The following is a 13,221-nucleotide window of genomic DNA, read 5'->3' as shown; positions in this document are numbered from 1 at the left end:
TTCAAGGCTTTGGAAATCTTTTTGTAGCCTAAGCCTGCTTTAAATTTCTCAATAACTTTATCCCTGACCTGTCTGGTGTGTTCTTTGGACTTCATGGGTATTTTACAGGCCTTCCTTGCTCCCAATATTCTCTTAGACAACCTCTGAGGCCGTCACAGAGCAGCTGTATTTGTACTGACATTAGATTACACACAGGTGCACTCTATTTAGTCATTAGCACTCATCAGGCAATGTCTATGGGCAACTGACTGCACTCAGACCAAAGGGGGCCGAATAATTACGCACACCCCACTTTGCAGTTATTTATTTGTAAAAAATGTTTGGAATCATGTATGATTTTCGTTCCACTTCTCACGTGTACACCACTTTGTATTGGTCTTTCACGTGGAATTCCAATAAAATTGATTCATGTTTGTGGCTGTAATGTGACAAAACGTGGAAAAGTTCAAGGGGGCCGAATACTTTTGCAAGCCACTGTATGCTATTTAGAAGTGTACACATGTCTCCCTGTCTTAATCACCCTACCCTGAAATTTGCCAGGGTCTGAGTAATAAAAAAACTGGCAAACTGTATAAAAATAAAAAAGACACATCATCACAATCACATTATTCATGTTTTGTTAAAATCATACAGGTTACAAAGAATTTAGATCTTTAGTAATTAGTGTAATTTAAGTCTAATATTGCCTTATGTGCCTAATTTGCATGTCACTTAAGCCATAAAATTTTGCCTCCAATACACAAGTAATATGAAGTGGTAAGCTCCCCATTACCTTGAAAGCCCCAGACAAATGTTCCCTCATTAAGGAATCCTGTCAAATGTGAGAACAACCCCGCCCAGTTATCTAAATCAACAAATATAATGTGTGTCATGGTATGGAGAAAATCCAAGTCAGGCAACCCATCTGATTCTTCTCCTAGGGGGAAATAAAAACATGTCAGAGTTAGAACAATGCTGTCATCTAAAGTCATTATGCTTACATAATCTATAATGTATTATCTATTAAACAATGACTGAAAAGAAGCTGTGAAAAAACCAAGTGGCACCAAATACCAACAGATACAAACTGCATTGCGCTTACAATTAATACAGGTGTAGGACCCGTTATCCAGAATGCTCAGGACCAAGGGTATTCCGGATAAGGGGTCTTTCCATAATTTGGATCTTCATACCTTTAGTCTACTAAAAAATCAATAGAACATTAAAACATAGTTCTGCCCCCAATAGGGATTAATTATATCTTAGTTGGGATCAAATACAAGGCACTGTTTTATTTTTACAGAGAAACAAGCTCCTTCTAGGATCAGAACAGAGGCGTTACTTGCTTTGGTGTTTGATAACCCTAGCTGCTCTGTATCCATATTGTTTCCCCATAACAATTAAGATACAACCCCCATATAAATATGTATATGCAGCTAACCTGTTTGCAATACAGTTACACAACTGTTTGTACCGTTGTATAGTCTTATCATTTAAGCAACATTTGCTATATATTCCATGCATCCTAGATTACTAATAAGGTATAAATAGATTTTACTCTATACACTCCCTATAGGCTATTGTTGCCGGTGGATAGACATTACGAAGCGGTTAGACAAAATTGGTCTTTCTGGCCCTATATAAATTTGCAGAATAGTGCATATCCCCTATGTGAACTGCAGACAGGGGCCAGCATAAACCTACAACGTTCTTCGACTTATAAATAAAGCCTTTACTGTTCTTCAAAGGATACATATGGTGTCAATAACAAGTTTGTGTCACTGCAAAAACAAGAAGAATATCATTTTAAAAGTTTGTCTGTGTTACTAGCAATTTCCCAAAAAAAACACTCATTCATATACTTCTTGCTGGGTGTAAAAAAGCATGCAACTCAGAGAATAGCATAAAGGTAGAACTGTGACAAAGTTATTGGCTAGCTCCTTCAGTCTGTCTGGGAAAGGACTGTTAAAACATTCTCATCTGTATTTAATACAGTACTTTTTAGCCCAGATTAAAATTAGGAAATATATATTATTCATTATTGCTAAATAATGAGTGTGAATGGGAAAAAAATGAATAGCAATATGCCTCCTTTAATGGAGGCCTGACACTAGAACTGTCTAAACTTTTAAATTACTTTACATTTTCTCAATTAAAAAAAAAAAGGAAAACAGGCAGATTCACACAATACCTACCCATTTTCTCTGATTTGGCGTCTTCTTCTGGCTTTTTGATTTCAGCAGCATGGACTACAGACTGCGAATCTTCCATTTTAATAATGTTTGTAGAACACCTATACTGAGTCTTGCCATGCCGTCTGCGTACAAGGGTGGTTACAGATTAAGTATGTTGAGCACCTGCTCCACTGGCCTTAAATTCAAAAACCTCCTTTTGTAAATCTGGGGATGCAAAATGTTTAATGTTGGGTTTTTGAAGGAAGCAGTGTTTATCCTGATAGTGCTGCAGAGCAGTTTCTGTATCTTGAAATGATTTTGAACAGCAGCTGCACTTTACAACAATAAAATGAACAAGTGACTGCTGGCTTTTAGCGCAACCATGGATCTTTAAGGTTTCGTATGTTTGGCCAGTAGCTGAACAGTTTTTGTAGCTGTACCAAAGACTTCCTTTTTGTAGCAGTCGTGCCAAGCAGAGATGACGTTCTTCCTCCCTCTTTGCTTTGCTTGAAAAATTTTCTAAACAACCACGGGTTAGGCAGTTCTCATTTGGCTTAGCAATGGAAAGCGGCTGTTCCTCATTCTTTATAAGAGACTGCATTTGTTCTGGCATAAATCCATATTCTTTACTATGCAAACCATTATAGTGCCCACGGAAGTCCTTTTCATCTTCAAACTAAAGATCACAAAGCCCACAAATGTATTTCATATTTATCTCCACGTCATGCTGATCCTGACTATGTTGGAAAAGTGTTTCTATTTTGTCAAATCGGCTCTAACAAATGTCACATGAGAATTTGTGAAACTGATGAATTTACTTATATTATTACAGTGTTGCCTAACACTATCTTCAGAATCAAACATCTCTTCGCAAATGTGGCATTGCCAGTGTCCAGCAGTAGTTGCTGTGTTTGTAGGAGAAGGTTCCAAAGCAACCAGATTGGATGGACTAGGTCTTTGTGTTGATGCGGAAGGTTCATCCTCCCACGTTTCCTGCTCAAAATAGTATGAGTGACCTTTGTGACATTCACATACATGCGTCATCATATTCTCAATTCTCAGCAGCTCAATATGACAGTCATGGCACTAATAGATACAATTAGCTCCTCCCTGGAACCGGCTCATGTGCAACCGAATAACACTCAAATCATTAGCACCTTATTACAAACCAAACATTTGTGACAAATGCCATTAGACAACATGATGCGTTTCTCAGCATCTTCCTCGGTTGAAAATTTCTGCAGGCATTCAAATAAATAAATAAGGTTGAGGAGACTGCCTCATACAGACAAAAGCAAACAAAAGGAATTCTGGGAATGAATTCCAAACTCTCAAAAAAATCCCATTTACATGGGTTTATCCTATAGGCTACAGCTCACCGGGTTTGAAGCTGAAGCCAGGATAATAGCTGATCAGATTCCCAACTACAGAGCGGTTTCGCCTTTCATGAGGCTCATCAGTGTAGTGCCAGGGTTTTCTGATCAGCTTAGGTAGAGTCATCATGTGGTTCTACAAACAAATAAATAAGGTTGAGGAGACTGCCTCATACAGACAAAAGCAAACACAAAACCTCTTTGCAGGAGAACCTCTGATGGTGTTTTTTCCTTTATGTACAAATAAAGCTGTGAGATGAGATGGTGCCTACACACCAATATTACAACTAGAAAAAAAATTTGTTGGTTCAAGAATGAAATTTTAATTGGTAGAGTGAATTATTCACTATGAAAATAGTGTAAATTAGAAATAAAAAGTACTCTATGCTTACTCAGGTATGGTAAAAAAGAATATATATAGTGTTTTAGCTTACATTATTGTGGCTAATCTATTAGCAATAAAATGTCTATTTCCTTCTCCTTTAACTATTAACAAAAAAAATATTTTTACACTGCAGGAGAAACCTATTAAATACTTGCACTGCAGTACTGTAAATAACTATGATCTGAACTCCTAATCTCCTCTCACTCATATATTCTCAGTACGTTCTACTTTAATTTTAACCTTATTAAGTTTATCCCTTTCACTGTCATCCCCTTTGGAGCTTCTGGAACTTCTCTTGCCAAACAGTATGCGCTCTTTCACTTTAGGTGCCTTTTCTTGGAGGAGGGGAAAACTTTCTCCAGGAAAACAATATATTGTTTTTTTCAGGCCAATCTAAGCTTTCAAAATATGCTAGAATTTGTTTGTAATTCTAATTCTGTAACAAGATATAGGCTTCTAAATGTCTAAAAATTGAAAAGAAATATTCTCCATAATATAAACACATATATCAGAAACATAAAGGATTTTATGCATGTAACTGGATTTTTAAAGCCCCATGTCTCCTGAATGTGCCAATACCAAATATATATAGTTTTATGGAGATCTCACTTGTATAGGTCAAAAACTCTCAGTAGTACAATATACATAGATTTAAACCTATACATTTCTGGAATAAACCGATTCTGACAAATCCAGAATTGGTAAAACTGTCTGTCTACTCACTAACAGTCTACCAAGTTGCAATGCTTTCTTACAGTTATCTTTTTTTTTTTTTTATAACAATCGCTTCAAATCCTCCATTCTATAGCATCTTATCTCCTACAGGTCATAAAGTAAACAGATAAAACACCTTAAATATGAAAGCCAGGGCTGAACAGTTCGATACCCAATGTGCATAGGATTACATAAGTATGTAGGAGAAGATACCCTATCATTACAGTTGTTGTAAACACATTTACATTATTTTATATGGGATAAAGCTATACAAATGTATGCTCACCCCAGAAAACCATATATTTTTGAAAAGTACAGAATTTCCCAGAGTCTAAAATGGGTACCCATGTCTTTCTACTACAAAGTACCAAGCCATAAAGCTTTTCTAAAATTGGCGATTTTGATGACATTTCCAAAAATCACCTCAAAGCTTCCCTTTTTCAACATCTCCTACAACAATCTTGGCTAATAAAGACCTTTCCTGGAAGAACATAGTACCTAGATTCTTGGCAGAGAAAGGGTAAGGCTGATGTCCCACCGAGCAACCTAAACCACACACTTTAATTAAATCTGCTTTGTCTTCACTTTTAGGCTAATGTCTCACACAGTGGGTCAGTTGCCTATCATAGATCTCTGCTACTGCATTTCATTCTATTTTGTCTGGGTTCATGATGTTATTTATTTGGTTCTGGTTTCTCCCTTTTCTTAATATAAACTCCTTTTATTCACTCCCAGTCAAAGAATCCATTCACATGATGGACTTACTTCTGCTCCTTCCATATTTTCAACCATTCACTTTGAGATTCCTTCCTTCCACCTCTAGCACTCACAGACATCTCTAGCACTCACAGACATCTCTAGCACTCACAGACATCTCTAGCACTCACAGACATCTCTAGCACTCACAGACATCTCTAGCACTCAACTGTCAAAACTACTTCCTAATTTTAACATTGAGGTATCCCTGCAATGATAGTTTCACATCCCATTGAGATGGAATAGTCAACTGACAACAAGTTCAAGGTTCACTCTTCCTACCCTTATGCTATTTTAAGCCTAATACACCCCCTGCTACACACAGCTCCCTCATGTATCAAATCCTATACATAACAAAAGTGTAAATATTTACCTAAAATGAGCAGTAAGTTCCACGTGAGAACGTAGTTCTTGTTTGCAGGATGTGCATTTCACTTGTAATGGAATGTCCTTACACAGAGCAATCAAAACATTTTTTGCATATAGAGAATGGTATTGGACATGGTATCCCTTTATCATCTGCAAAGAAAGTTGCAAATCAACCATCACACACACATAGATATGAACTTGTGCTGTGCTGTATAGTGCATAAATGTAGACCGCTTCAGGTACACTTAATAAATGTGTTTTTGGAGAGTTTTATGGATATTTGAATTTAGTTTTTGTGGTTCCATGTTGTCCCATGGTACCTTTTTCAATTTCAGTAGGAGCAACTGATGTATAAAAACTCCCATCTCCCATGATAGCTTTTGAATTCTCAGTTTAAGGATGCACCAAATCCACTATTTTGAGATTTTTCTGAATCCCAAATCTTCATGAGGAAGCCAAATTTGCATATAGAATTTAGTGCAAGGAAGGGTTAAAAAGAGCCATACGTGGAAACTATTTTGCAGTTTTATTTGTTTACTTGACCAACAGTCAAGTGATTTTAAGGGCTTGAATAGGCAGTTGGATTCAGCTGAATGCAGAACCTGCTGAAAAAGGCTAGAATTCTGGCAATGCTGAACCGAATACAGGATTTGGTGCATCCCTATTCAATTTATACTTTGTGTAAGATCATTTCAAATAGATAACACTGTATGATTTATTATATTATTTACAAATGTCATAGATATTTAAACATATATTAAAGAGAACCTCGCACTACAGCTCTACTATAGGGTGCTCAGATGTGTGGTAAATATTTAAAGTAATTGGAAAGACACATATAAGACTGGCACACCTATAACCAATAAAACCTAACCTTTATTAAGAAGTAATAAAACATATTGGGTTAAAAAGATAGAAAAGCAAGAAAAAGAAATTCTAAAATCACTACCCTATGCCTTGTTTGTGGGTTTAACTGACAAATCTGTGACAGTTGTCACAGTGTTACTCTATCGAGGTTTGAAGAATTCCTCAGGTAAATGTAGCAAATGTAACCATTGCATTAAGTGTGAGTAGTTCTACTGATGGTATCAACTGGAACCTCTACTTTGTTGCAATTAACCGACACTTGTATCAAATTCGTAGGTGCGCATCGGAGCAAGAATACACAGTAAATTTCTAACCTATTTGTTTCACAGTGTTCTATGGTTCAAGTCCCAGACCTTCCAAGGTGCTTCTTTCACAATATAACCAATAAAGAATATATAACTCTTATCAAGTTTGCATTTCTCTATTAGTTTATTGATTTTATTGTGTAGTATTTTTTGTTAATTATTACAATTAACCGGTAATTATATCAAATTCATATGGCACACACAGGAGCAGGAGAACACGGTAAGTTTCTGACCTATTTGTTAAACAGGGTTCTATGGTTCGAATCCCCGACCTCCCAGATTATGCCGTTCAGAATATTGCTAATAGAGAATTAATAACTCTTAGCATGTTTGCATTTCTTTATTAGTTTTTATTATTTTGTTGTGTATTATTTTTGCTTTATTACAAGTGGAAATGTGTGTATCCAGATCAGCTTGTGAAATGATACATATAAATTGAGGCATACACAGGTGTGGTACTGGGTCACACCAAAATCCTAAGCGGTCATTGGAAATTTCTTGTTGAGTATCATATATGCTGGTAAGTATATAAATTATATAGGCAGTAGATTTACAACATAGACAGATATCTAGATCGCTATACTAAAGCCGGCACAATCAGTCCGATAGTCATTAGCGATCAACCGTCATTGGCCTGAACTATAACTCCCCCGCATTAGTTGAATAGGGGAGAATTCTACTTTCATTCTGGTTCAAGCAGCTAAGAAAGTAAGCAGCATTAAATCATCATTGTGTGCATATAAATCAGTCGAAGCTTACTCCCTCCTAGTTAGGGCCAAATTCACGGATAGTTTCAAATTGTTTCTATGTCCGTGCCTTACATACTGCTACTTAACATGATAGAATGTCGGAGAGTGCGTGACTGCTTAATAACAGACCTTTTTTTAGTACAAAGCGGAACGATGCTGATTACGGCTATCAATCACTGTTCAACTGGCTTCACTGGTCTCACAGAGGTGGACGGGGGTTACGGTTAAATCTCATAAATCCCCCTGTTATCACTCTAGGGTTGCCCAAGTTTACAGTCCCCTCATTTAGCACGTTCACAGGCTCCGCTTCTCCGCCTGCAGCTAATTGTTATACTCTGTTATCAAAGTACAGAATCAAAGACCAGATATATTCTCTATCCGCCGAAGTATCAGGCAATCTTAATCTATGAGTTCAAATCCTTGTGCCTACGACTCCATATAGAAATTTACTGTGTATTCTTGCTCCAATGCGCACCTACGAATTTGATACAAGTGTCGGTTAATTGCAACAAAGTAGAGGTTCCAGTTGATACCATCAGTAGAACTACTCACACTTAATGCAATGGTTACATTTGCTAAATTTACCTGAGGAATTCTTCAAACCTCGATAGAGTAACACTGTGACAACTGTCACAGATTTGTCAGTTAAACCCACAAACAAGGCATAGGGTAGTGATTTTAGAATTTCTTTTTCTTGCTTTTCTATCTTTTTAACCCAATATGTTTTATTACTTCTTAATAAAGGTTAGGTTTTATTGGTTATAGGTGTGCCAGTCTTATATGTGTCTTTCCAATTACTTTAGATATTTAAACATAACTGGCTAATACAAAAATAGTTGTCAAAAAAAAACTGCAAACTTGATAAATTACCTAATTTGATGGCTCACAAGAAGTGATTGCTTTCAAACATGTGCTGTAGACATTTAAAAAGTTAAAAGTAAAAAGCACGACGGACACACAAAACTATTGATAACCTGAGGAGGAATATTTTTCTCATCAAGCAAGCTGTGCCTGAAAGATAAAACAAAACTAAATTACACATGAAGCAACAGTTTTTAAATGAATATAATGATCTAAGCATTACTAATCAGAAAAGATAAAGTATTTTAATAATTTAGGAAGCATTTGCAGGGAAAAATAAAAGGTAGAATGAAAAAAAATCTACCCAATAGGGCTGGGAACTAAACATTTTGAAATAGATAACAGCCATTCTGAAATCATTCCCCTTGTAACTTGCCGAGTGGTGCTGCCTGAGGCATAATACTTTTTTACTTTATTTACAAGTAACAAGCTTTTAAAAATGAATACCTTTGCCTTCAGATGATCGTCATATTCATCAAGGGTTTCAAAACACTCAAGACAAGTAATGCGGGAATAAAATTTTGCAGGAACTCCATGAAGATAAATTGAAGGGTCGCACGGAGAATGATCAAACCTTAAATTACAAAAGTTTGCAAAAATAATAAAGGCAATACGAGAGCTTAAAGGCAGCAATAACTGCCCACAATGGGGCAAAAACATTCACCACAGATTGCCACCACACATTTTAATTCAGTTTTTGCCCGTATCTTTAAAGGAGAACTAAAGCCTAACTACAGAAGTAGGGTAGAAATGTTGTGCATTATGTTTTGAGCTTCTATACCAGCTCAAGGCAACCACAACCCTTTAGCAGGAATGATCTGTTCCTCCAACGATATCTCCAGTATCTTCTTTGATCACCCCACGGTCAACTTCCCATCTCGCCAATATACTTACCTTCCGGCACCCCTTCATCCCCACCCCAATAAACACACAACACACCAAATCGATTCATTGGATGTGGAGCAGGCCACAGCTTTATTAAAACGTTCACTTAAAATTCACCAATAAAACCTGAAAGAATGTTTGCATAAATAACATTACAATATGCATACATTAACCCCAAAGTAAACATATAAATATGAGAACATCCCTGAGCTCAACTAGGTCCGTCCTTGGCAATAGGACGCTCCCTTCCAAACCCTGGAATATCAAACCCCCAACACCACCATCACCACTGTGAGCCCGTACCTGCCATATGCCGCAATCATCCTGGCCCCTATGGGTACGCAGGGGCTCCAGCTACCAAACCAAGCAAGCCTTCACCCAGTATGGCTGGCTGCATATTCCACCACTTGCCCACATTGCCAAGGACCCCACCGCCACAGGGATGCATCCCTAACTCCCTTAGTGATGCATCCTTGACCATAACGAATAGGCCTGCTCCACCCCTTCCCCAATAGCGTTGTTCCAAATATCACACCCAACATCGTTCAGATGCACCCCGTCCGCAGCAAAAACGCCCGGCTCTGCTTCCAAAAACCAGTGCTTAACCACCACGCCCTTTTACAGCCGCACAAACTTGCTCATCTCCTTGTTCACCTTCACCCTGACCCTGCCTATAGCTTCCTGCGAACGCGCACTTTTCCACACCAGAATCACCCCTTCAATTAACCTCAAAATCTCCAACACGTCTTGCTTCATGTCCTTAATAAGGTCGCGCATCGGGCGGACCCCAAGATCATTCCCCCCAAGATGCAGGACCACTATTCTAGTTATGAAGCCGAACTCCAATTGATCGCTAACCTTGCGTACTTACCTGTCCCAAGTCATGCCCCTCTCTCCTAACCAACGATCCTCCATAACCTCCCTCGAAAAACCGAGCTGCCTTCCGTTCTCACGCCGTCCAGCCTTTTTAGCCGCCCAATGCACGTATGAATGACCGATAATCCATGTTAGGCAAGGAGCAACACCTAAAGTGAGAAAAAACAAAACATTGCACAAAAGTGGATGGCAACCCAGCATAGGCCCCCCCCCCCCGCTATAACGAACCGTAACGGACGCAAACATTTTTTTTAATCTATCCTGTGCAACCTAACATAAGACTGATCTCTCTTAGACTCCCAATGACCAATATTCTTAATCGCCTCCTCTGGAAGCCTGCAACGTGCTGCCTCCGTTGCAGCCCCAATCCTGAACGAGCGGGTTCCAAACTCCTTCTCGTTCAAACCCAGGCACTTTCTGAAGACCGCTAAAAACTGAAACCGAGACAGTGCTGTACCGTTCTCATGGACTAACAACGGGCCCCCCATGTTTGGTCTCACTCTGACAAATTCCCTTACACAGCGCACGGGGCACGTCGGGTCCCCAGGTATAGCGTTGAGTGAAAATTGAAAACCCCGGCCCTCCTGATCCATTTTTGAATGGCTTACATAAAGGAAAACCCTTTCTTGGCACACCCGCACCTCATTGCGCTGCATTCCATCCCTACCCGCCCGGTTTTTGCTCACCAATTCGCTAATCCTCAGCGCTCCGTAAAATGCCAAAGAAAACGCCGTCCGGAACAGCCCCGCCTCATAATCCGATGTACAACTAGACTCCAAACAAACAAACAAATCATGCAACAGCTGGAACAACACGGGCCTCCTTAGATCCCTTGCCCTTTTTCCCTTGCGCAGACCCTTCACAACTTGGTGGACTACAAAATCCTTAGACGTGTCCCGTAGGCCTTGCAGTTTAAATCCGAATGCGAGGCCTGACAATTTCTTGCTCAACCCGGAAATAGGCCACCCCTTTTCCAAACCTGGACAAATGAACTTGATGACCATATCCCCTAGATCCGCATCCCTAAAATCCCCCCCACTTACGCCTACAAAGTTGGACCACTCCCCCCAAACCTTTTTGCAAAAGGCCCACGTGGCTGGAGCCACGGACCTGGAAACCAGATTCACGATCTGCTCGCTCCAAGCTGCCAAAGATGCTCCGGACAGGTCAGTCCCACCTCGTCTGCATATGGTGCCAAGGCTCGAAAGCGCTCCATCTGGAAACAAGATAGGGCATCAGTGATCTCGTTTTGGACTCCCGGGACATGCCTAGCCCGAAAACAGATATTCCTTTCAAGACATAATAGCACCAACCACCTAAGTAGCCCAATAACTGGAGTCGAATTTGCTGTAAGGCTATTGACACACTGTACCACGCCCATATTATCCAAATGAAAGGTGATTGCCTTGTCCCGGAAGTTGTCATCCCAAAGGACTACCGACACCAACACAGGGAATAACTCAATAAACACTTAAGTTGCGAGTTAAACCCCCCCGCGTGCCACTCCTCTGGCCACTCCCCCGCACACCAACTGGACCCAAAAATCGCCCCGAAACCCTTAGACCTGGCAGCGTCCGTGCAAAGATGCAAATCCGTGTTGGTCAGCCCTTTCTCCTGCCACATAGCAATGCCGTTAAAGTTCTGCAAAAAACTCAACAAGCCCTGTAAGTCTTCCTTATGTTGCCTATTCAACCTGATGAAGATCCAAATTACGGAAAGACCCCTTTATCCAGAATACCCTTGGTCCTGAGCATTCTGGATTAGGGGACCTATACCTGTACCTGAAAGTAGGGGAAGAGTTGGAGATTTCAATTTATAAGACAGTCCCTGCATTCAGCCGTATATGGTTTCTAAGATATGTTTTTCTGGGGTTGTTTAGAGTAATATTAGGTATAGAAAAAAAATTATTTTCTTATTCTCTAAGTCTACTAAAAAATCATTTAAACATTGATTAAACCAAATATGACAGTTTTACCTTCAATTTTCCCTTATTTACACTGTTCCAAACCAGAGCAGGAGCTTCAATCACACAAACTGGTGTTGCTAAAAGGTGGATGAAGGTTCAAGACAAACATCGCAAATACCTTTCAATTGGGGAATTTTCTGAAGTAAAAGGCAATTAACCCCCAAAGCACACGGCTGCATTCATTGCCAATTTCCTTGAGAAAGAAATTCGACCAATAACGACTCATATTTCTGTGGCTTGAACAGACTACTCCTGGCTTGAGCCCTATAACAGTAAATACATAGTTAGCCATAACATACTCTGAGTCCACAAGTGTATTTATTGCTCCATCTCTTAACTGTTGCTCTGTTCATTGCATAATAAACAATATACTGTTATAATAATAATATACTGTTATAATAATAATTTTTTATTTTTAATAGAAATAAAAGCATTATTATTTTGTGTAATTATGTAGGGCAGATAAAGCTACATTTGCATTTTAATCTGACATCTGAATTCATGTCTACATTTGCTAGAACATGTCAGTGGGATTCTGATCTGCATATACAACTACTGAATGCCCTAAGTCACTTAGAACACTGTAGGAGGATTATAACTTTAAACAAAATAAATATGAATCTGGGGTTGATCGTTTAAAAAAAAAAAAAAAAAATTATGTATATATATATATATAGGTATATGGCTGTTTATGAAAAGGTAAACGATTATAAATGCAACACTCCAGAACTCAATATATGTTAAATATCCTTTTTATCCACCGGTACCAAACTCATCAAAACAACACAACACCCACCCAACAAGCTGCTTTCCTATACCAACTGAACGAATTTGCTTGGAGTTTTTTCAAAATAGCCATGCTTAAAGTTCTGTCCTGATTCTGGTCATAGATTCACATAGTTGTAAAATCTGTGGCTATCATGGTTCCAAAGACTTTGAGATATGAGATTATTTAAAATCTC

General features: G+C 38.9%; 1 protein-coding gene and 1 long non-coding RNA gene across 2 annotated transcripts; both read right to left on the bottom strand.

Annotated features, from left to right (window-relative positions):
• Positions 1 to 2,145: 2,145 nt before the first annotated feature.
• LOC101732701 (zinc finger protein 451) lies at positions 2,146 to 3,421 on the bottom strand (the record flags this gene model as incomplete). The annotated part of the gene is given in 3 exon segments (XM_031902725.1): positions 2,146 to 2,964; positions 2,967 to 3,307; positions 3,310 to 3,421. Coding segments are annotated over 3 exon segments (1,098 nt in total), but the record flags the coding sequence as incomplete, so codon positions are not given.
• A 1,890-nt stretch (positions 3,422 to 5,311) lies between these two features.
• LOC101733374 lies at positions 5,312 to 9,091 on the bottom strand. Its single transcript, XR_004222826.1, has 3 exons — positions 8,980 to 9,091; positions 8,542 to 8,682; positions 5,312 to 5,900 (listed from the first exon to the last, which is right to left on the bottom strand). It is a non-coding gene; the product is annotated as an uncharacterized LOC101733374 (long non-coding RNA).
• Positions 9,092 to 13,221: the final 4,130 nt, after the last annotated feature.

This window comes from Xenopus tropicalis, chromosome 5 (genome assembly GCF_000004195.4).
Source record: "Xenopus tropicalis strain Nigerian chromosome 5, UCB_Xtro_10.0, whole genome shotgun sequence".
Classification (NCBI taxonomy): Eukaryota; Metazoa; Chordata; class Amphibia; order Anura; family Pipidae; genus Xenopus; species Xenopus tropicalis.
The sequence above is the reverse complement of the archived record's forward strand: the minus strand, read 5'-3'. Positions and strand labels throughout refer to the sequence as shown.